This window comes from Aedes aegypti, chromosome 3, assembly GCF_002204515.2.
Source record: "Aedes aegypti strain LVP_AGWG chromosome 3, AaegL5.0 Primary Assembly, whole genome shotgun sequence".
Taxonomy (NCBI): Eukaryota; Metazoa; Arthropoda; class Insecta; order Diptera; family Culicidae; genus Aedes; species Aedes aegypti.
The window spans coordinates 86723349-86747014 of record NC_035109.1 but is presented as its reverse complement, the minus strand read 5'-3'; the positions used below and the strand labels follow the sequence as shown (position 1 = coordinate 86747014).

General features: G+C 38.2%; 2 protein-coding genes across 2 annotated transcripts in view; both read right to left on the bottom strand.

The window, feature by feature from the left end:
* The window catches only part of LOC5564275 (dopamine D2-like receptor), a 754420-nt gene that overhangs the window by 44686 nt on the left and 686068 nt on the right, over positions 1–23666 (bottom strand).
* On the bottom strand, positions 12376–13928 carry LOC5564274. Its single transcript, XM_001648574.2, has 4 exons — positions 13447–13928; positions 13220–13382; positions 12674–13160; positions 12376–12614 (listed from the first exon to the last, which is right to left on the bottom strand). The coding sequence occupies exons 1-4, from the start codon at positions 13800–13802 to the stop codon at positions 12481–12483; spliced, it is 1140 nt and encodes a 379-aa protein (XP_001648624.2). The 5' UTR covers positions 13803–13928; the 3' UTR covers positions 12376–12480.

Below are 23666 nucleotides of genomic sequence, written 5' to 3'. Positions count from 1 at the left end.
CACACATATCAATAAATATATATTTACGCTACACTCTGTCAGGAGACCTAAAACATGATACCGAAAAGCCACGAAGACAATCGTTCGCAGGTTTGCGTATTGTGTTTAAAGAATATGTATCTGCAACCGTTATCAGCAATAGTGGTTGATATTATTGAACAGCACATTCTTCACGACATCAGGATTACAGTCTGGAAGTGTCCTACAAAAATATGTCGAGCTTGCACGTTTATTCGTTCAGTAACCATTTTAAACTTTTGAATTTAGTACTGTATAAATATAAATACAATTTAAAACCTACCACTCGAAGCATGTAATGATATGAGAACAACAATCTCACCAAAACTAAAGGGAAAACGTGGTAGACACATCTTGCTTTGGTAGCGTCGGCGATTCGTGTGTATCGTAAAGTTACGGAATGTGAACGCACTTTTAATCATGTTATTTTTGTCGTATAAACTGTAAAGTGATATCTGTGTATTCAGTGTTTGACATTGTCTCTATCGAGATATTAATCGAAACCGATAAACCTAAGAAGATACGATTTTATCCAAAAATATAATTTCTTGTCGACGGAGATTGCAAAGCAAACAACAGACAGTCTATTGAATTCATCATCCAGCCCGCTACAGGGCGACCGAAGACCGTTCGAGATGACGTCGGTGCTGTGTGATGTGTGTGTACAGAGCATTGTTGCCGAGACCGATCGTGTTTACTGCTTTGGTGGATGCAACAAAATTCTGCATGTACGATGTTCTGATCTGACTAGAGCTGGTGCCAATGCACTGAAAGACAACGTAGGTCTAAAGTACATGTGCTTTGACTGCAGGAAAGCACAAATATGCCTCAACAAACTGCAGCAAAAATGTTCGGAATTGGTTGAAAAATTCGACGCACTGAATTGTAAGTTCAACGATTTGACGTCGAATGTTGAAAGTGGAATCAAAACGCAACTTCAGGCATTTGAAAATAGCATATCCAGAATCGAGTCAACAATTCATCATCAGCTGCTAAACAGCAACAGTTTTCTGAGCGCCGCTAATATTAACTGTATTAGCGATGAGGATCAAGAAAAAGAGTCTTATGCTGCTGTATGTCGTAACAATATCAATACGAAAAGGAAAAAGTCCACATCAGAGAAACCTACTGATAGTAACTCAGCTCAAACTCAGCATGAGATTGGCGGAACACTGCGATCTGGTAAACGCAGGTTGCCTGCACCAAGAATTGTTGTCCAAAGTGATGCAGCTTCTTGTGCCTCTACAAGCCATTCAAATCAGCCAATATCACCACTGGTTAAAACAAAACGCATTGAGAGATTTGAAAAAACTGTTCTGTTGCGTCCCAAGTGTAGTCAGCAATATGAGGTCACTAAATCGGACATGTGTGATAAACTAGATCCCATTGCTTTTGCGGTTAAGGAAGTGCATTTCCGAGATTCCGGTGAGGTTACCATTCAATGTGACTCGAAAGAACATGCATCGAAACTTGTTTCTGCAGCCACTGATGCACTGTCGGATAAATACACAGTTGAAGTTATGAAACCACTGAACCCAAGAGTGAAGCTGATTGGTCTAACTAGCAAATTCGACGAAAGTGTTCTAATCCAGAAAATCAAAACTCAGAACAATCTTCCATCTACGTTCAAAGCTTGGTTAATACGCATTGCAGAACCACAAAATAAGAATTTAAATAAATTCAATGTTGTTCTTGAACTTGACGCTCCATCTTTCGATGCAATTATGAAACTCCAACGTGTCTATATCGGATGGGAAAGATGTCGTGTAGTTGAGAATATCAACGTTAAACGCTGCTACAACTGTTCTGAATATGGCCATTTGGCATCTTCGTGTGAAAAGCCTGTCTGCTGTCCAAGGTGCGCGGAATGTCATGAAATAAGCGAGTGTGTCTCAGATTTTGTGAAATGCGTCAACTGCGACAAGATGAATAGCCTGCGAACTGCGAAGTCGGATCATCTGGCTGATATCCATCATTCCTCCTGGAGTCAGAAATGCCCTATTTATATCAAGCGTTTCAACAAGGCACGTCAAAATATAGACTACTCCATCTAGCAATCAACATTACCTTCCCCGCTAGCAGTGCGGACTGCGGACCGTGTTCACCAATCTTCTGTGGATGATCCTGTTCTTTCAGGTAAATATAAGATTGGTATATGTCCCGCCGAAGTGGGGACGACCGCTACACTTTGTCATAGGAAAAAATCGATCTTGCAGAACTTGACTCTAGTGCAGAGTAATACGTCATCTTCCGATGTGGCTCAACTTTCGACTGATCAACCATCGCCACTCTCATTGTGTGCTCCTGAGCAAATCAACGATCGTGTTTTCGACCAGTCTTCGGTGGATTCTCCTGTTCTCTCAGGTAATTATAGGACTGGTATATGTCTCGCCGAAGCGAGGAAGACTGCTACACTGTGTCATAGCGAGAACCCCATCTTACAGACTTCACTGCCAGTGCAAACTTATACGCTCGATGATACTCAACCACCCACAGACAAAACTGCGTTGCAATCCAGGAGCCCGATTGTAAACGATACAGAGGGAAAGTTTACGACGGATAATGAGTCCCACGTTGAGGGTACTCACGGCAGTCTCAACATCTTCTACCAGAACGTGAGAGGTTTGCGCACGAAGGTGGATGAATTCTTTCTTGCTGCAACGGATTCGGATCACGACGTGATTGTTATCACCGAAACCTGGTTGAACGAAGACTTCATCTCACAACTTTTGTTTGGCGACAGATTCACTGTATACCGAAAGGATCGAAACGCTGAGCTAACCGGCAAAAAACGTGGTGGTGGTGTTCTTATCGCCGTTTCGAACCATCTGAAGTCTAGCTCTGTAGCTCTCACCATGCATATGGAACTGGAACAGCTATGGGTTCGCGTTACTACAGCTAGCAGTAATGCTTACATTGGTGTAATATACATATCCCCTGAACAAGCAATGGATTCCAGCAACATTGAGAAACACATAGAATGTGTCAGTCATGTTACCGATCGTTCGGGGCCACGTGACTCTATTCTCTTATTGGGTGATTTTAACCAGCCTGGTCTGGTTTGGAAAACTGATTTCAACGATTATTTTTACCCCGACCCAAGTGAATCAACTTTCAGTAGATCTAGCTCGGCACTCATTGATGGTATGTCACTACTCAATATGAAGCAACTAAATCCAGTTGTGAATCACATGAATCGTAAACTGGACCTTGTTTACTGTAACGAACAATCCGCTAGGCAATGCAATGTTACAGAAGCAGTTGAGCCGCTGGTTGAGATTGATGCATTCCACCCGGCATTATTGGTTTCCTTTAAATGTCCGAGAATCGTGTCTTTCGTAGAATCTGCTGTAGTACCTCAGCTCAATTTTCGCAAAACTGATTTTACTGCGCTAAATCTTGCTCTTTTGGAAACCGATTGGACAGCACTGCACGCTGCAGACAATGTCAACGAAGCTGTTCGAATTCTGACTAATACTCTCACTGAGTTGTTCCGTGTGTATGTCCCTTCACATCGAGCCGCTCGTAGCCCTCCATGGTCGAATTCTGGGCTAAGAATTCTGAAAAGAGAGCGGGCCAGGTATCTGCGTCTCTACTCTGCAAATCGAAATCCAGCCACCAAACGACAGTTTCAGATGGCCAGCAACAGATATAAGAATTACAATCGCTTGCTTTATTCACTGTATGTACAGAGAAAGCAAAATGAACTTAAAAATAATCCTAAAAAGTTTTGGTCGTTCGTAAATGAAAAACGTAAAGAGAATGGACTTCCGGCCATTATGTCCTACGGTACTGACTCAGGAGCTTCTCCGGCTGAGATATGCAGACTCTTTGCATGTCATTTTTCAAGCGTTTTCAAACCAGGCGTGACATCGTCGCAACACATTACTGCCGCTTTGCGGAATGTTCCGGAGGGTATACTCAATATGCAAAACATTACGTTTTCTGAAGAAGATATCGGTAGCGCCATTAATAAACTTAAGTCTTCGTATCAGCCAGGCCCGGATGGTATCCCGCCAATTGTGTTCAAAATGTGTGGAACTGCACTTGCTGGTCCATTGACAGCAATTTGTAATTTATCAATGGCACAATCAGCTTTCCCAGATGAATGGAAAGAATCGACTCTGTTTCCTGTGTACAAAAAGGGGGACCGTGGAAACGTATCTAATTACCGTGGCATTACTTCATTATGCACAGGCTCTAAATTGCTAGAAATTCTTGTGAGCGATATGCTATTCCACGAAATTAAAAATCACATCTCGTGTGATCAGCATGGATTTTATGCTGGCAGGTCAACGGTCACAAACCTAACTGAATTTACTTCATTTTGCATACAAAACATGGAGAGTGGAGCTCAGATTGATACCATCTACACAGACTTGAAAGCTGCATTTGACCGTGTAGACCACTCGTTGCTGCTCGCAAAGATACAACGGATGGGTGCCGCATCAAACTTCGTCAACTGGCTGCACTCATATTTAACGAACCGTCGTCTGTCTGTTAAAATAGGAACATCTCAATCCAGCTATTTTTCCAACAGTTCTGGTGTTCCCCAGGGGAGCAACCTCGGTCCACTGCTATTTTCTATGTCTTTCAACGACGTTTGTGCAGTTCTACCGCGTGGATGCCGGCTCATGTATGCCGATGATTTGAAGATATATCTCGTCGTTAGATCATCTGAAAACTGCCAGGAGCTTCAAAATTACGTTGATAGTTTTTCAGATTGGTGTGAAGTCAACGAACTTACAATTAGCACGAATAAGTGTTCGATAATATCTTTCACTCGCAGAAAAAATCCAATTATCTGGAACTACAATATTCGCGGAGAGCAAATAGATCGAGTGGCTGTTATCAAGGACCTTGGTGTACATTTGGACACGAAACTGTCTTTTAGAGAGCATTACTCCATCACAATTGCCAAGGCAAACCGAAATCTGGGTTTTATATTCAGAATCTCCAGTGAATTCAGAGACCCACACTGTCTCCGTGCACTGTATTATTCTCTAGTGCGCTCTGTGCTCGAGTACGCTTCTGTGGTTTGGAGCCCGTACACCGGTATTTGGACATCTAGGATAGAAGCCGTTCAATCTCGATTCATCCGTTATGCGTTGAGGTTTCTTCCATGGCGTGATCCCGCTACTCTTCCGCCGTATCAGAACCGATGTCGACTCCTTGGAATGGACACATTACAGAGGCGGCGACAACTTGAGAGGGTATTGTTTGTGCAAAAACTGCTAATAGGTAGTATTGATGCACCTAATATTCTTTCGCAAATCAATATCAATGTAGTTTCTCGTAGCTTAAGACACACTGACTTTCTTAGATTAGATTTAAGACGTACTGATTATGGTCAAAATGAGCCAATTCGTGTAATGTGTTCTTTGTTCAATCGTGTGTACAATCTGTTTGACTTCTCTATTAGTACTCATACTTTTAGATATCGACTACTTGTTTCCAATGCGTTTGTTTAGTTTAAGTTTTATTCATGTAGACAATGATGTTAGATGAATGTAGCAAATAAATAAATAAATAAATAAATAAATAAAATGCAAAAAGTAAGTGCCAACTGAATTGGTTGGGTGTTCGAATCTACACGGTTTACCACCCAATTGAGAATCAACATCTGTGCAACCTGAAAAAAAACATTTGTTCGCTGATTACTTGTTTTGGATAAAAAAAAGTGATTTGAGCACCAGATAAGCGTTGCAGTTGAGAAGCTGTCTAAGGGGTTTGGATGTTGCAATCGCCCCAAACATCTCTTTCAAACTTAGGAGACTTAACCAATCAGATCAGGGGTTTTTAGAGGTAACACATCTGCACTTTGATTTAAACGTTAATTCATAAACTAAATTAAAACCTGTAATATACTGTAATAACGTTCAGGGGTTAGTAGATTATGTGACGTCCAAAAAAGGGGGTTGGCCTGGGCAGTTCGATCTGCCAGCGATGGAGAAGGGTCCTTTTATCCTCTACCCTGTCGATTATCGAGCATAATTCCGACGTCATCGGGACTCAAGGCCGATGTAAGGATACTGGTGTAAAAATACTGTTTCTGCTTGCTGTTGCTTCTGGCGTTCCAGAAAAATATGGCAATATTGAGAATATCTGGAAGACACTGTTGCTTTTGAATAATTTTAGGTGCTTCATTGCTGGAGATTTGAAAATCGTCAATCTGTTTTGCGTAATAATGGGAGATAGTTCAACATTTCCTTGTCCATACTGTACCACACAAAAAGGATTAATCCAAAGTAGCTGGTCATCCACGAATACTTGGTCACATACACGTCCGCGAAATGGAAAAGTCTCGGCTTGGACCATAAACTGGCGGATTCATTAAGATGACCTTAAAATTAATTCTTTTATCACAGGTGAGGATCATCATTTGCCAACGCCGCAACAAATGTGGATTCACCAGCTGAAACTGTCAGAAGCTTTTGAAAAATCGGCATGTTTTGGAAGTGTAATGGGATCTAAGTTTGCTAGTAATTGTAATTTATCGTACTGTTCTGTAAATTATCTCTTTTCAATGAAAAAATGTATTTCAGGCGCTTGATCGTTCTGATCAGGCACATAAAAGTTGTTTTCAAACGAATCTAGATGATGATTTTGCAGAAATGTTGAGAACTTTTCAAAAACGCGGATTGCTTACCCAATAGCTCGAAATTCCATATTTGCACTATCATATCCCGGAGTTTTTTAAAATCACAGAGAGTGGTTTGAGCAAATACGGGAAACACGCCAGTAAAACCGTGCATTTCGATTTTCAAGTTTCTTGGAATCATGTTAAGGTTCCGGAGAACTCCGAAGGATATGATCGACAGCTTTTTTGAGCTGTAGTAATGTACAATAGTGAGCAGTTGTAAGCCGTATTATCCGTATTTAATTTATCGATATGTCGTGTATGTAATTGGTTTAAATAGCATGGTATAATGCTAAATCCTTTTTATTAATTGGTTAACTATTCGTAGTAAAATTTCTCATGGCTACCTTGATAAGCATGAATGAAAATGACTGTGTGAACCATAATTAAGAAATCAGTACTGAAAAAACGGCATTCTGCTGTTTTGAAAAAAATGTTCAGGACCCCCCGATAGAACATTTCCAAACAATTCTCAAATGAAAGGGGAAAGCCTAAGCTTTCATTTGGTGGATGTTTTAGGGATACTGATTTTTTATATTAATGTTGTTCTACCAGAGACACCGTGTAGATAAGTTATGCAGCATGAAGATCGCAGCAAGCTGTACGCGCGGGTTGCTGCGTTTTTGAGCGAGCTGTCACGTTTTTTTTTCGGTTCCACATTTGTTTCGATTCGGCCTGTGAAATGTTGAAGGGGATGATGGTGCTATGCCACCCGAAAATTATTCAGAAAGAAGTTATTACATAGTGATGTTTTGTGACGCAATGAAAAAGGACGATACAAGTGAGAGCGCATGAGAAATTACTTTTACAGTGCTGCGATCGAGTGTGTGCTGTGCTCAATTTGAGAGTAGAAATTGTGGTACGGAAATCCGGCAGTTAAACCAGATAAACGTTGAACGTAGGACGTTGAACGGTGGACCAGTTTGAAAAAAACCGGATTTCAGATGTTACGACCGTCGTGTTCAGATTTTTGCGTTTAATACGGTGAAACGCCTAATCGAAATAATGTTCCTTATACTGTAAATAAAATGCTGTTTTCGCTTTTGATTGCCGGCGTTCAAAAGACTAAATTACTAACCATTAAACAACATATGCTCTGGGTCTATCGCCAGCTTTTCAGATGAATACTAATCAAGGGTGGAGGACGGCTGTCAAATGGGAGTAAAATTGAAAAGCCGAAAACCTAAGTCCAGAACCAGGCTTAATGCGGAATAGTAAAAAATATTATTCTCAAGATTACAGGTAATAAATGCGTTTGAAGGATATTGTTTGCAAACAGTTATATCACAGAACAGATAGCCATCTTAGAACAAAAAGCCATTTTCGGCTAGAATACGAGGAAATACGTAGAAGAGTAGGCGAATAAAACATTGTTTGCCCATCGGAATTTAGAGTGCAGGATATTGACGTTAATTTCGTCTAAAATGGTTTCCTTCGCTCGTATAATTTGTTTGACGTTATATAAACATTATTGATCTGCCATCACAGTAAGCCTTGAACCTAAATCGGAACATTTGTCAACAAAGCCCGAAACTTTAAGCATTACAAATATAAACAGTTTTCCCCTGATAATTGGCTTTCACATCTTATTGGATTGGGAAAGTGTAGAAACATGGTATGGCAACTGGTTACATGCTATATGTGGGACCGGAGTTTTTGACATGAACCAACAACTACCAACCTTCTTCAGCCCCTTGCGGCACGGTGAATAAATTTGTTATCGAAAAAAACGTTAAATTCAATCATGTGCACATTTTTCTTCCATCGTGTAATGCTCAAGCATCAACCATTCAAGCATGAGCAATCATCAAACAAAATTTCGTTCGAATTAAAGCCAATTCTCATGGAAATATATGAACGCATTTCAAATTTCATGTGAAGTGCAATGAAACACGCAGCGGCTCTTCCATCACGATCGCATTAACACTCTCGTGAAGGATGCGGTTAACATTATGGACCTATGCACGGGTTCACTATTTGACGTTTTAGCGGTGCCGTGTTGTTTATGTGACCATGGAAACCAGTGAATTTGGCACCGCTCAAACGTCAAAATAATGAACTCGTGCATCGGTCCATTCATTCATTCCTATGACCACCAAAGGTTTGCTATGATGTAAGTAAAGCAAAAAAAAATAGCTGTCAGTCTGTTGTGCAAGTTTTTAGACGAGTGCAAGGTTGATTAATTTATCGTGGTGTTATGTTATTATATTTCATTGATATAAATGAATACAATTTTATTTTGCACCGGCACCATTAGTTTGAAATGCATGAAAAAGATTTTTCTCCAAATCCTCAGACCGCCTGTCATGGCACGTTATATAGCGCATCAGATTTGCTATCCAGAGGACAATTGATGGCTGACTTTTGATTCATAGCCAGTGAGGAGAAACGATTACCTAATTCTGGTATTCTACCAGAGTGCGTTCTCCAAAATTAAAAACAAATAGTGTATTTATTAGTTGTTGTCTCTGTAGTTTATTAAATGGAATTTATACTAATCGTTGGTAATTTATCTCCACGAATTTCTTAAAAAATGCGGATCGAAGTGCGGAATTATATCGAACCGATTAGGCGTCTTAAGCTAAGTATGCTGTTTCGCTCAAGAAAAGTAAAGAAATTCCCTGACTGAATGGGTCAAGAAATTTCCTACAGGGAGCCCTCTTTGAAATGACATTTCTTTTCTCAATTGCGTACTGGGATCAAAAATGTGATTTTCTTGACCATTTCTGGGGAAAAATTTTTCCACGCATCGAAATAGGCGATTCCTTTTCTTGTCAGTGGGAAACCAGCCTTTAACCGCAATGTTGAGCGTAGATACCAAACTAATCCGATATTTCTAATATGATTTGTGGTTGTATCATAATGGTCGCCAACTCTAAAACTAACTCCACTTCATTGTTTTTTTTCTCAATATGTACAGAATAATTATTGTTTGTATAACTGATATTAACATGGATGAACATGTGCCTAGTTCAGTAAACCAGCAGGCCGATCAAACGTCAAAATGTTTCGAGTCAAGAGACAATATAAGAAAAAGTTTAGAATATAGTTTTTGGTGAATTTACGTACAATTGCTGACCCGACATCCCCAGTATCACTATATTAACCGAATAACTACTCTACATATTCAAATAGGCGAATTAAAAATCATTAGACCTGATGAGAAGTTTTTTTTTGTTCAAAATCCTATGAATCGCAAAAAAAAAATCTGGAGACTCTTGAACAAATACACCAAGCGTTTAAGTCACCTACCATTTATTTTCAATTTAAAAAATGTAAGTTTTAAAGAAATCTTCCTTTACTTTCTTCTTAGTCTGATCATCAAAGAAAAGAAAGACCCGAAAAAGTTGAGGAAATGTTATCGAAAATAATGTTCAAATTGTAAAATAACTTACTACACACATTGTTGTATAAGAAAAATAAATTCCAAATCTGGAATATTGTGTGAAATTTGCATGGTATTATTTTCTTAATACAATACTACACAATTGTCGAGTTTGAAGGCTACTAGTGCTTCGTTTGACCTGAAGTTTTCACCACAGCTTGTAAATAACTTGACAATCGCGCAGTTGGAAATTTACAGTAACTCACAAAAAAAAACTTTTGAGTTATAACAAAACACAAATTAAGACGAAAATGCCAATAAATCCTCCTCTGCAAATATGATACATTTGTTGATAATTACAAGTTTGGTAATAAAATTTTACAGTAAAATTGCTTGTTTTCAAAAAATTATATGCCGTTTTTGCTAAATGTTATATTTGCAAAAACTGAACAACAATGTGTGTAAAAATAGTGAATTTAATTTCAGGAAAAGTTATGTCTGAGCTACGGTTAAAATTTCAAGTTAATCGGAGCACTAGAAGCCGAGGTCTATGCTTCCAAACTTGACCATTTTGTGTTCAGTAACTGTAATTTAAATTTCCGGAAAAATTGCAGATTAACGTTCAAGGCTCCGTCATCGAAATCTTCGCCATCATCGAAACTTCAAAACCAGTTTTTCTGTTAAAAACTAAAAATTATTCGATGGAAATGTGTTCACTGCATTTCGGTTAGAGAATAGAATACAGTGAACACATTTTCCTGATAATTTTCTTGATTTAAGCCTGATTTGCTACTGAAAAGGAATCGCTAAAGAAATTTCTCGCCGATTCCTTGATGAAATTTTTCCACAGCGATTCCCATTTGAACACGGCATAAAAAATAACAAAGCAGGCTCTTTACTGATGTAAATATCAAGTGTGATTGTAAACATGTGACGTCACTCCTATCGTACCATATACCTTACGGACCACTAGATAATTTTTTATGAAATTTGTTCGAGGTGGATAGGAATGACGTCGTCAAGTAGCTGTCAGTTTTCAGAATATATCACCTTCTTAATATTTGTACATCGTGCATTCTAAAGCCCTCAGTACACTCTTTGCCAAGTGTGCAAATTTTTCCACACGCATAAACTAACACTTCAATATCCACTTGACACTTCAGATGTTTCGTTATTGTTGAGACCGATGTTTGCATGTTGGTTTATGCGTGCGGAAAAATTTGCACACTTGACAAACAGTGTACTGAGGGCTTAACTGACATTTCTTTTCAACTGCGTACTGCGATCAGAAAAAAGCGCATTCTTGATCGATTCCTTGCAGAAATTTTCCATGCATCAAGATAGGCCGAGAAATTACTTGTAAGCAGCAAATCAGAATTAGAACGAAAAAACTGCTTTTGAAAATTCCGAAATCAATGACGGATCCTGCCCACTTAAATTAAAGATAATGGTATTCCTGAAAGATCTAAAAAATGATTTTAACGAACATTTATCTCATTCGCATTTGAATTCAATTCTATAAAATATTGTACGATCTTATTACTAAAACAGGGAGGAAATTCAAAACCATCTATCGTTAGACTTAGACTTAGACTAAATGAATACATTCCACTTTTTCTGGAGATTACCTTTCTTTTACAACAACCTTGGAGTAGAGATCTCAAAAAATATTAAGACGAGTTTTTTTGTCTAATTCAGTACATTTTTCGAAAACTTTACAGTGTAAAAAGCTTGCCCGCCGCCACCAGGTGCGCTAGTGTTCGCGTATATTTTGGCAGCTGTTTTTGTTGCCATCTTTCCCATCTGTTCTGTGGTTATATGCTACGTGCTACTACAGTGCGCTGTTGGCAATTTAATCCGAAAATTCTGCTGAATTTTCAAAATGGATGTTTTTGACAATATTGATTACGCCTTCACCATTGTTTGATCGTAATTTTGTTTGGTTGTTTACATTTTAGAACCAGCTACACGTTGGGGTAGCAATAATGAGCCGCCAGTACCACCATTGATCCTAATACCTAATACTCTTTCCAACCCCCAACTCTGTAGCACTTATGAGGGTGTCTCTGAGTCGGAGGCCTGTCGTTAAGTAAGTGCTACATCAACATTTTCTTCCCCAATCCCAAGTTACGGTAAAGATGAGCGTGGCCGGGAATAGCGATATTTATGGTTTGGTATTCTTATTTAATATTGGATTAAGGTCAACTCCCAAGCCTTGTTCCGGAAAGTGGTCTAAATGAGACTATCAAATAAAAACATAAATATTGCTAGTATCCAATCTACGAAGTATACCGTAACTACGCTAACGCTATTGTAGATAAGTTATGCAGCATTTCTTCAGGTGGCTGTTTCCATTACCATTCCACTGATATCAAAAAAATGTCCATATATGTACATTTATTGATTGATTTATTTTTCGATTTAGTGGACAAATATTTTTACTGATAATCATTTGGTGTGTTTATTTTCAAGTTTTGCAAGCGTTGAAAAATAAATTTTAATCAAGGATGCCTCTGCGCATCAACTCGCTCAAATCCTGCTGTAGCTCATCATCAGCTCCCCTGTCAATTCTGTTGTCGTCTACATGACTGTCTCCTTTTCGTTGAATTCGCATTGCCAAGTGCAGCAGTTCTGTGAAAAACAAACAAACATAACAAATGTTCGTGATAGATTCAAAAATGTTCAATTACCAAGAACGACGCAACTGCGAAGCTCCTTTACAAGCTCCTGCAAGCTGAATGGCGCCCCTCTATATCCCAACCGAGCAAGAGAATCCGTCAGCCTTTGATGATATTCGCGAATCAATCGATCACTCTGCGATCTTCTCAGCTTCCGATCCAGAACCAAATCAAGCAAACCCAACAAATCGATGGCCGGCGTTCCCCAGTGGCAGTTTTGGAAGTCGATCATCGCCACTTTACTGTCCGGGTGCGATTTGTACCAGAGGTTGCTCACATTGATGTCACCATGGTTCAGGATGCAGACGAAATGATCGCGATTCGCGGGACTGAAAATCTGTTTCAGCTTAGCTTGGAATTGTGGTTTGAGGGAGCGTAGTTTCGATCCAATCTGACTGCAACCAGGTCGCGTGCAAAGGGACTCAATCAGCGAGTCTATTGCTGAAACCATTTTCTGGATGTCCACGTTTCCACGCGAAATGCTAGAAACTAGTTTGGACTAAAAACTATGAGATTAGGAAATGATTGAGAGACAAATTCAGATAACAAGTTACGTACTTTCTTGTCCAGAGCGTAAGCTGTTGCGTGAAATTTAGAAATTGCTTCAATGCACAATTTTGCATCATCGAAAGAATGCAGCTCCCGTTTTTGAACCCATCCAGAAGGGAACAAATCTTCCATTACGATCAAATTGCGAGGATCGCTGGTCGAAAAAAAGTATCTAAAATATAAAGATAAAATCTATCATGAATGATTCCTTCTCACTATGAAATGAAAGAACGAACTTTGGAACGTCCATAGTTTCTCCGACATCTCTCAGCACTTGCTCCATCGCCGGCAGAACCTCCTTGTACATCCGGATTTCCGTCGCAAATTGCGCATCACTTCTCATCCCACGGTCGATCTTCATTATCAAATCGATCGCCTGCTCCCGCGGCTCTCGTTTGGACCGATAATGAACAGTGGTGCGGAAGAGATTGCTCGCATGCTGAACACCATCCCGACCACCTGGCCGAACCTTGCAGCTATGGTAGAGCGAAATCGTACCGTCGGTTTTGGCTTTGCGTATCACTTCCTGCAGAAAGCGATCGTTCAACCAGTTTGGAGCTGCGGCGGAATCTTGCTGCGCGTCGAACTGCATCTCTATTCAAACTGCAAGCCTACGCGTGTGCGGCATTCGATGTCAAGTGACTTCCCGGCGGCCGGTTAGGTTGCTATCCGAGCCGAGCAAAGCGATGAAGTGCAACGTCGTCGCGAAGCAGTTAGCTTGTGGGTAGAGCTACTTTGCAGTATGGAGTGTGCGTTACAACAATCTGACGATGACCATGACGCGATACGTTTCAGTTAGATAATTACTCGGGAAAATGGCTAGTTGAATGAGGCATGATTTGCATATCGTTTCCATCCAATTAGATGCATCGTGCTAAGCTGTTATGCGTACGCGTGCGGGGGTTTTCTATTCTGGGTACAGGGGAGTCTATCATAAACGTTTCGTTGAATGTACTTCATGGTATTTGATGTTCGGACAACTTGCATATATTCATGATATGGTAAATGACGGATTTCACGCCAACTTGACACGCGATTGGCAACACCCCTTCAGAATTTAATGAAACTTTCTGGATGTCAAAAGTATGTGAAACTAAGATACTTTGCATATTTTGTTTTTTTTTTCAAAATCGATGTAAACTAACATTTCGAAAGGGTAAAAGTTTTTTTTTTACTTTTTTTTTATAAACCTGTACTGCCGTGAATCGCAAGTCAGTCCCATCTGCATTTTCGTCAAAGTTGAGTTGAGTTCAGTTTTCAACATCTCTTCCAATGCTCTTTCAGCTGCACTATTGAAATGATACGATTTGTTTGGAAAAAATAGGAAAAAACAGCAAGTCAAATTGTCCCATAATGAGAAGTAACCGCATATCAGTCCCACTACCGACTTTCGCAACGTGGAACACAAAAATGGAACATGTTCTGATCATCTTTATATTTTTCTCGGAAAGATATTGTAGTGAAAAGCATGTTTTGTAAGTTTCATTCAGTAAGGAACATGTTCCAATTCTCTGGAATTTTTTAAATATTCGTATAGAAAACGAGTTTGAAAACTTCACAGTCCATTTTCTCAATGCCTACTTTTTTCAGATGGAACTGACTTGCGATTCACGGCAGTGTATAATTCGAAAACGGTAAGACCTACAAAAAAAGTGTTGTATGGGGGACTGTCGTGAAATTTCCTGAAGTTTAAACAAAATATTCAAAAAATAAAAAATAAATTTTCTACACTGAAAAAAAATGATTCAAAACTTTAAAGTCGATTTAAAAAAAACGGCCATTTCAGTTTTTGATCATCCTTAAGCAAAGAGTTTCGTAATTAAATTTACTAAAAGTGGGCCATACATTCCATATTTTACGGAAAAATGTTTTTCTAACATCGAATTTTTTAAGTCCAAAATGATTTTTTTATTTTATTTTTATTTTGCTTTAAAGAGTCTAGTATGAACACATTTTCAAGTGATAAATGAGTTTCAATCACAAAATAGTTTATATTTGTTTTTTTGGGAGTGGTTAATAGAAACAAAGCGGAATTATACAGAGTTTTTTTTTAATTAAATACAATTGATCTCGCACCAAACCGCTTATGAGAAAATCAACTCTGTCTAACAATCCGATGGGTTTTTTTATGGTTGGAATGATATCACAATAATATTTCATTTCTTATTTGGTCAAAGCCAATCTTAACAGGTATCTTGTGAGGGTTAATATTATTCTTATGAAAAAAGGGCGTGGTTTGTTTTTATCATGCATTATTATTTTTATTATTGCTATATATCCTAGAACATAGTATCTGCACATGAATATTTACATTATTTATGGGCTTTATTGAATACATTGAATATTTTTGGTTCATCCTCTGAATTGGTATACCGTTTGGCTGCAATTTGTGTATCACTAATAGGCAAAAACAATGATATTTTTGGGTACCAGGGACAGTTTCAAACTTATCAAACAATTCCACCAATTCCTCTGATATTTTAACATATTGTTCATTAGATATATAACAGAAATTTAATTTGGTGATACATGTATCAGTTTGTTTCACTGCCCAGTCGAATAGTTCTCGCGGAGTTGCGATTGCGTTTCCATAGTCTTTTGCAAGACTTGCTCTTTTTGCCATTCGCTTGAGAGTGCCATCAATAGCGTCACAGGGGCCTTTGCCGTGAGATGTGGCAAAAAAGTGCCACTCTGCTTTCAATCCATGTATTTTCTTGAAATTACATAAGCTGGAAATTTATTTTTAAATAAATAATGAGCTGCAGCTCTATTTGACATAAAAATAACTTTTGTGATTTTTTTTTGTTTTTGTTCAACAATATTTATCAATTTTCAAATAAATAGCTGAACAGCTACTGTGGCAGAATAATATTTTGATGTGTAATGAATTAATATATTGATATGGGTTCTACGTAAACAATCTTTCTCGTTTAATGTTGCAGCACAATAACTTTTTCTTACCTAGCATTTCATTGGAGGCCTGACCGCTTGTTGGTGGTCGTGGATCTTTATTCACTTCGCCTCCACCCGAACGTCGTTTTTTCTTAGGCGGACTTCTGTGGAGCCTGATCACTAAGCGGCATGACTCACAAATATGCATCGTCTCATCAAGCTGATCACTAAATCCCATAGCACGTATGTTTTCGATCATTGTTGGTGACAAGTTTCTTAACTGGCTACGCCTGCACTAAGGATCGTTTATACCGGAGCAACACCTCTAAATTTTAACCCGTATAGGCCTGAGTGAAAGCAACCCAAAATGGTTATTTCAAGGGTCAAACAAATGCAGGACACAAGGTTATCCAATTCAATAGTTCCTCGAAAGGTTTACGCTGATGCGTTTTTCTTAAAATTCCTTGATATAGTGGCCACATTATAGCCGATTCAGGAAACTATCTGTTATTTGAAATTTGTCTACCTCCAGGGGCACAGAAGAACAGCACCCTTTTCAGCCGACCTGACCCAGTAACCCACCGGAGTTAGACACATGAACATTCCCGAAATCCTTTGGCCACTTTTAGAAACTAGATATGTGTGCCAGTATACTGACAAAAAAATAATTTAAATCTGTTAAGTACTCGCTGAGCGGTGAGAAATTTAGTAATTTTTCTTCCACTCAGGCCTATATGGGTAAATGCACGATTAACCTTAACGTTACCGGCCTCCGACAAAGCATTTTCAAACAGTTGCCATTTCGTAAATTTCCATTCGCTTTTTTTGAAACCACCGTCAGTTTACTTTAAAAAGGTTTCAGTTACCGTAATTCGGGGTGTAGTTGATCAGCGGGGAGAAGTTGATCATTCCCGTACCCACATGTATTGACTGTTATAAGAGCTATGACACGATTTCAATTATCACAATTTCATTGTTGTGGCGTTACCTGATAGCTACTCTTGATTTTCATAAATTCGGTTTGGCATTCAAGGTAATTATTTCATGAAAAAACAGATTTTTTAGGAAATGTTTTATGAACTGTTGAAGGGTTCTTCTCCAAACAATCGACTTTTTCCACGGCTATACAAAGCTACACTTTTAATAAACTGTTTCATACATTCCAGATATGTTTTGTGTACCCAATTTCGAATTTGTATTGAGGATACAAATTCTTTTGTTTAGAGAAAAAATGATCTTTTTGCAAGAGGGTTGCTAATTTCTAAGAAAATTGCCTACCTTTAGGCGTTTAATGTGGTGTAATCTGTAGTTCACAACTTTCAATTAAAAAAATACCCGATTTAACAATAGGTTGTAAGATTTTTAAGTCTTGATTCAGATTCAGAGACCCCAAATTTAGTGAATAGCATACTTCTTTATTTTAGAAAACCTATCGCAGTAATTGATCAACTTCACCCCGGAATCAAAAACACCACTTTTTGATCTCCAAAAATTGTTTTTGTTATTACGATAATAATTCGTCAAAATTTCGTTTATATAATTCGTTAAACATTCAACCAGTACAGGTTTTAAAAATTTTGGATGATAATACATGCATCCCACTAGGAATTATAGCACAGAATCGCTCAAAAGTGATCAACTTCCCCCCAGTTTACGGTATTTGTCATAAAGGGAGAATGCTGGATTCAGAACCATGCCGGAGATATTCCGGATTGTACTGGGGTCACGAGGGTGCCAAATTGGGGAAATGCGATCAATTTTTTATTTATTGCAGTTACAACACTGAATTTTTTATGTAAAATATAAGATAATGGTCTATTGTCATCATTTCAACATAATTCGAACAAGTGAACCGTTACGGAACATGGTTGCCGGTTCCGCCAGGGCCAATTTGGGGACATTTCCGTTTCATGTCCAAAACATACCGTGCGACGTCTCAATCTTCATGAATTCGGGAGAACATGACAATAAAAGAAGAAGAACCCCGGTACAAACAGATGTGGCCACTCCAGATCTCTTGGAACAGGTTCCACGAGGGCCTCTTTGGGGACCATTACATGTTCTCCCGAATTGAAGAAGATTGAGACGTCGCACGGTATGTTTTGGACATAAAACGCAAATGTCCCCAAAGAGGCCCTTGTGAAACCTGTTCCAGGAGATCTGGAGTAGCCACATCTGTTTTTACCGGGGTTTTTCTTCTTTATTGACAAGTTCTCTCGAATTCATGAAGATTGAGACGTCACACGGTATGTTTTGGACATGAAACGGAAATGTCCCCAAACTAGCCCTGGCGGAACCGGCTACGATGTTCCGGAACGGTCCACTTATTCAAATTATGTTGAAATGATGACAATCGACCATTATCTCACGTTTTACATAAAAAAAAATTAGTGTTGTAGCTGAAAAAAATAATCACATTTCTCGAATTTGGCACCCTCGTGAATAAAATATCTCCGGCATGGTTCCGAATACAGAACTGTCCATTTATGACAAATAACTGAAACCGTTTTAAAAGTAAACTGAGGGTAGTTTCAAAAAAATCGAATAGAAATTGACGAAATGGCAGCTGTTTGAAAATGCCATGTCGGAGGCCGGTAACGGAAAGGTTAATATTGTTGATCCATTTTAAACTTCTTTTCACAAATGACTTAGATAAAATGAAAAGAGTACCATCAAAACATAAAATCCGTCGGATTGTTAAACGGAGTTGATTTTCTCATAAGCGGTTTGGTGCGAGAACAATTGTATTCAATTAAAAAAAATTGTATAATTCCGTTTTATTTCTCTTAACTTCTCCCAATGAAACAAATATAATCAATTTTATGATTAAAACTCATATATCACTTGAAACTATTTGAAGCGTATGTAAAGTATTTTAGTTTCACATAATCTTCACACCCAGAAAGTTTCATTAAATTGTGAAGAGGTGCTGCCAATCCCTTTATCGAGTTGGCGTGAAATCCCTCAAATACATTTTTATTTCATACTAGTGGTCCCGGAAAACTTCGTCTTGCCATCATGTAGGCTGTTGAAAAACGCTTTTGACCGTCCCATATAAAATGACAGTTTCGTTCACGCTTGTTTTTTTTTTTCAACTTTCCCGGTGAATATCCTGGGATTTTTATACACACAAACACGTCGGAACCCTTGACAAATAAAACTAAGATAGAATCACTCAAATCCGTTGACCCGTTTGTAAGCCATTTCGTGACATACAAACACCATTCCATTTTTATTTATATAGATAATCGTAAAATATCCTCTGTTTTTTAATTCTTTATTAGTATCATTCCAATCATTAAATTCATTTCTTATATCTAGGTGTTCTGTGTTAGACAACACTATCATCCTGATTTGGTAAAACAAATTTAAGATTTTATTAACATTTCATTTTCCGTAGCAGTTTAGATTTTTTACATGTGAATTGATTTCACCTGCTTTACCTAAATATATGACGCATTAATCGTGGCAATAGGAGGTTGTAACGATTTTTGCCTGAAATTATTAATTATTTTAATTGACATTTGTTCCAATTTTTCAACATTGGATATTATATGTAACTCATTGGTACTATACCAGGGAGCAAGCTTCAGAACCTTTTTTAAAATTTTATTTTGAATTGTTTGCAAAGCTTTCTTCCTGGTATTACAACAGCTAGTCCATATTGGTACAGCATACAACATGGCTGGCCTGAAAATTTGTTTGAATATCAAGAGCTTGTTATTAAGACAAAGTTTTGATTTTCTATTAATAAGGGGATAGAGACATTTTACATATTTATTACATTTGGCTTGAATGCCCTCAATATGATTTTTGAAAGTTAAATTCCTATCTAGCATGAGCCCTAGATACTTAACTTCATCTGACCAATTTATTGTAACCCCTCTCATAGTGACAACATGTCTGCTTGATGGTTTCAAATAAAGAGCTTTTGGTTTACTTGGGAATATTTTTAGTTGAGTTCTAGAAGCATTAGGAGAAATCTTCCATTATTGCAAGTATGAAGAAAAAATATCCTAACTTTTTTGCAATCGACTACAGATGACACGCTGACTTCGTCCTTTGGCGGAAAGGCCTGTGTCATCCGCAAACAAGGATTTTTGTCATCCCTGAGATAACTCAGGTAAGTCAGATGTGAACATATTGTATAATATTGGTCCCAAAATGCTGCCTTGCGGAACACCAGCTCTTTCAGAAAGTCTTTCAGACCTGGAGTTCTGATTTGTAAGTGTGTAAAAGATTCGACAGATAACTTTGATTTATTCTAACAATGTATGTTGGAAAATCAAAGTTTTTAATTTTTCAATCAAGCCTTCATGCCAAACACTGTCGAATGCTTTTGCTATGCCTAGAAGAGCAAGACCAGTAGAATATCCTTCAGATTTTTTGGTACGAATCAAAATTGCTACACGTAAAAGTTGATGAATGTTCATGGCGGAATCCGAACTGTTCAATGGCAAAAAATGTAATATGCAATTCCGTTGCAAATCGATCAACTTTTCATTGGCCTACTTTTCCTACCAAAAAAACAGTACTGAAAAGTGCTACTTTTCAACACTCATTTCGATACTGAAAAGTAGCCCTTTTCAGTACTGTTTTGGTAGGCGTCAACATAATAACCCACTATCTTCATGCTTGTGCTTATTCTACGCGGCCTGTGAATCGAGACGAGTCGTTCTCATCTCGGGTGACGTGAGGCGAAAATGTTAATCAAATGGGAGCGAGTCGACAATTGTCACCTATATATATATCGGCGAGCCTCGTTGGATAAATATACAACTCGTGCTGAAAAAATCATCATTTTGCGACTTGTTGCATAAATAACTATTTTGCAATTGCTCATCGTAATAGACTGTTTTTCGTCACGCCAGTCTGTCATGAAATGGCCTACTTTCCTGCACTGAAGTATGCAGTGCGGGAATAGTCATAACGCAACTGAAATCAATGCTGTATGCAACGCTTTCTCATCACGCAACTGTTTGAGTTGCGTAATGAATCATAACACAACAATTTTTAAGAAATTGTAAAATAATGGTGAATGCATTCCGATATCATTTCTGATACCCTCAAGTGGTCTTCTACGGAATTGCAAAAAGTTCTCACTTTTTCCAAATCAGTCTCCCAGGAATTTTTGAAACGTTCTCTTGATTGAGAATGTTTCAAGTCCAGAGCAACTTGATTTTCTATTGGACTAGTAAGTCCTAAATTAAAATTGTGCGCGCTTTCAAACTTCATAGCAAGTTTTTGAGCTTTTTCGCAATTAGTCAGTAATAATTCGTTTTCCTCTTTCAGTGCCGGTATTGGCTCTGAGGCTTACCAAAAATTTAAGATCATTTCCAAAAAGGCTTAGAGCCAGAGTCCAAATAAAAAAAAATATTTTCAAAATGTTTATTTCTTAATTGTGAAAATCGTTTTTTTAATTTCATTCTGCAGATCCTGCCATAAAATTTTCATAGCAGGATCGCAAGTTCATTAAAATTGCCTTCTCCTCACGTTTTAAACACGAATCAAAAGTTCAAGATCGTCGTCTGTAATCACGAATTCAAATTTTACTTCACATTTTTGTATTGCAATTCCCCTGACTTCAATAACACTGCGGAACACGTTTTTGTCTCCCGCACCATTATTCACTTAAGTACGTGTTGCTGAATCCATTGCCGTTTTCAGAAATATCATAGCACGTCTAGTTTTTAAGATATTGGATGTTTAAAATGCAAAAAATGGCTATTTCAGCCAACTTCAGCCAGCTTGTAAGGTAATTTATTTGCCTAATTTGTCACAGAATTCAAACATTATGTATATAGCAATACTTGTCATCAAAGTTTATAACAGTTTCGATGAAGAAAAGTTATTTTTTGATAGCTGTGTTTTGCCATATAGAAGAAACGAAGAATTTTGTATGGAGACTGCAAGCATGTTGAAAAAATCGGTTTAATCGAAATGTGATCGTGCAGGTTCAATCAAATTATATCTGAAATGAAAATTCAAGTTCTATTTTGCATGCTTGGTGGATTAGATTACAAAAAAGTTTGATAAATTGTACTTTAACTTTCATGTAACCATAAATAAAACCAGTGTTTCATACAACTTTGGCGACCTGTAACTAAAAATTGTGACGGGTTGGAACATTTCTGAGAATGGCATCAGACTCTTAGCAACTCCAAATCTACTAAAGACACATAATTCATGGCCGCTTCAGCCATTGTGGTGGTTTTGAACATTACATCAATCATTCAATTCCATTGTTCATTTATCAAATCAAAATCAAAAGGAAACATGTAACTAGACTAAGTGCATTTTCTATTTGGATTTTCCGTTGATGAGGAGGCAGAATAGAAGTTGCCTGCGACGACAAGAGTATTTACATTCGATTTGAAACAATTAGAACGGTTAACCGAAGACAAAAAAATGTGAACGGGAGGCACTGGAATTTCCTGTGACAATATAAGCATAGGAGGTTCCCGGCTACCCGACCGAAGAAAATTTTTTTTTTTAATATTGCATGATTATAGTTTTTCTGATGGGTATGATTACTAAGCAAGCGATCGTTAACTGGAAAATGAAAATTGTTGGAGATTCTGCCTGGGAAATTCCGGCATCGAAAAATATTGTCATTTATCTGCCTGGTACGAGCCTTAACGATTCGTTTGCGGGAAGGGCAATTAGAAAAATTAGACTTATGGTTGCCCCCGAAATTTGCGCATACATAATTTTTGGTATTTTTTTGTTTCGAAGGACAGACGCCCTTAGCGTGAGTAGAACCTCTGCAAACCATGCATTTAGCATCAATGCAGCAATATTTGGTACCATTATCCCACTTTTGGCATTTACGGCACTGAGTGAGGGTCTGAAAATTTCTCGCAGCTTTCTGGAAATGTTCCAATGTCAAACGGATATCGAACATAAGTCTTACTTTTTCTAAAGCTTTAATATTATTCAGATCAGTTTTGTTAAAGAAAACTAAATAATATTCTTGAGAAAGCCCTTTCCGAAAAATGGCAGATTGGGTTCTCTTAATCAAAATGATTCCTTGGACTGGGGAAAATCCAAGTAAATTATTTATTCCATTTTTGATCTTTTCAGGTGACTTATTGTTACTTGAAGTTTTTCGTTAAGTTTTGTCGTCATAAGAAAAACATTTGTGCTTGTTCTCTTAAAAATGTTTGAAGAGAAGTTCGCGATCCGTGACTCTTATATACCGTGCTACGCGAGCGACGCGCAACACGATTGTTCCTGACCGCGTCACTCGCCCCCGCAGGAGCAAACACTACTAACCTTCGGTCCGAGAAGTTTTGGAGCAGAACGAATAAAAGCTTATGATCATTGATTTTGACTAGCAAGTTGTGCTGGCTATGGTTTTACATAATAAGTTGCCTGGAGCCGCGCTATGCGAGTGCGTCCGTCTCGTGTGCCGTTCGATGAGCGAAAAAGGAAGAGTCGTGGCCTACTGCGCGTTGGTCGACGATTGCCCCTCACGAGTGACATGAGCGCCACACAACGAATGAATGCGAGCTCATTCGTATATCGTCATGCTAAGGAGTAGTACTACAAAAAAAATTATCTC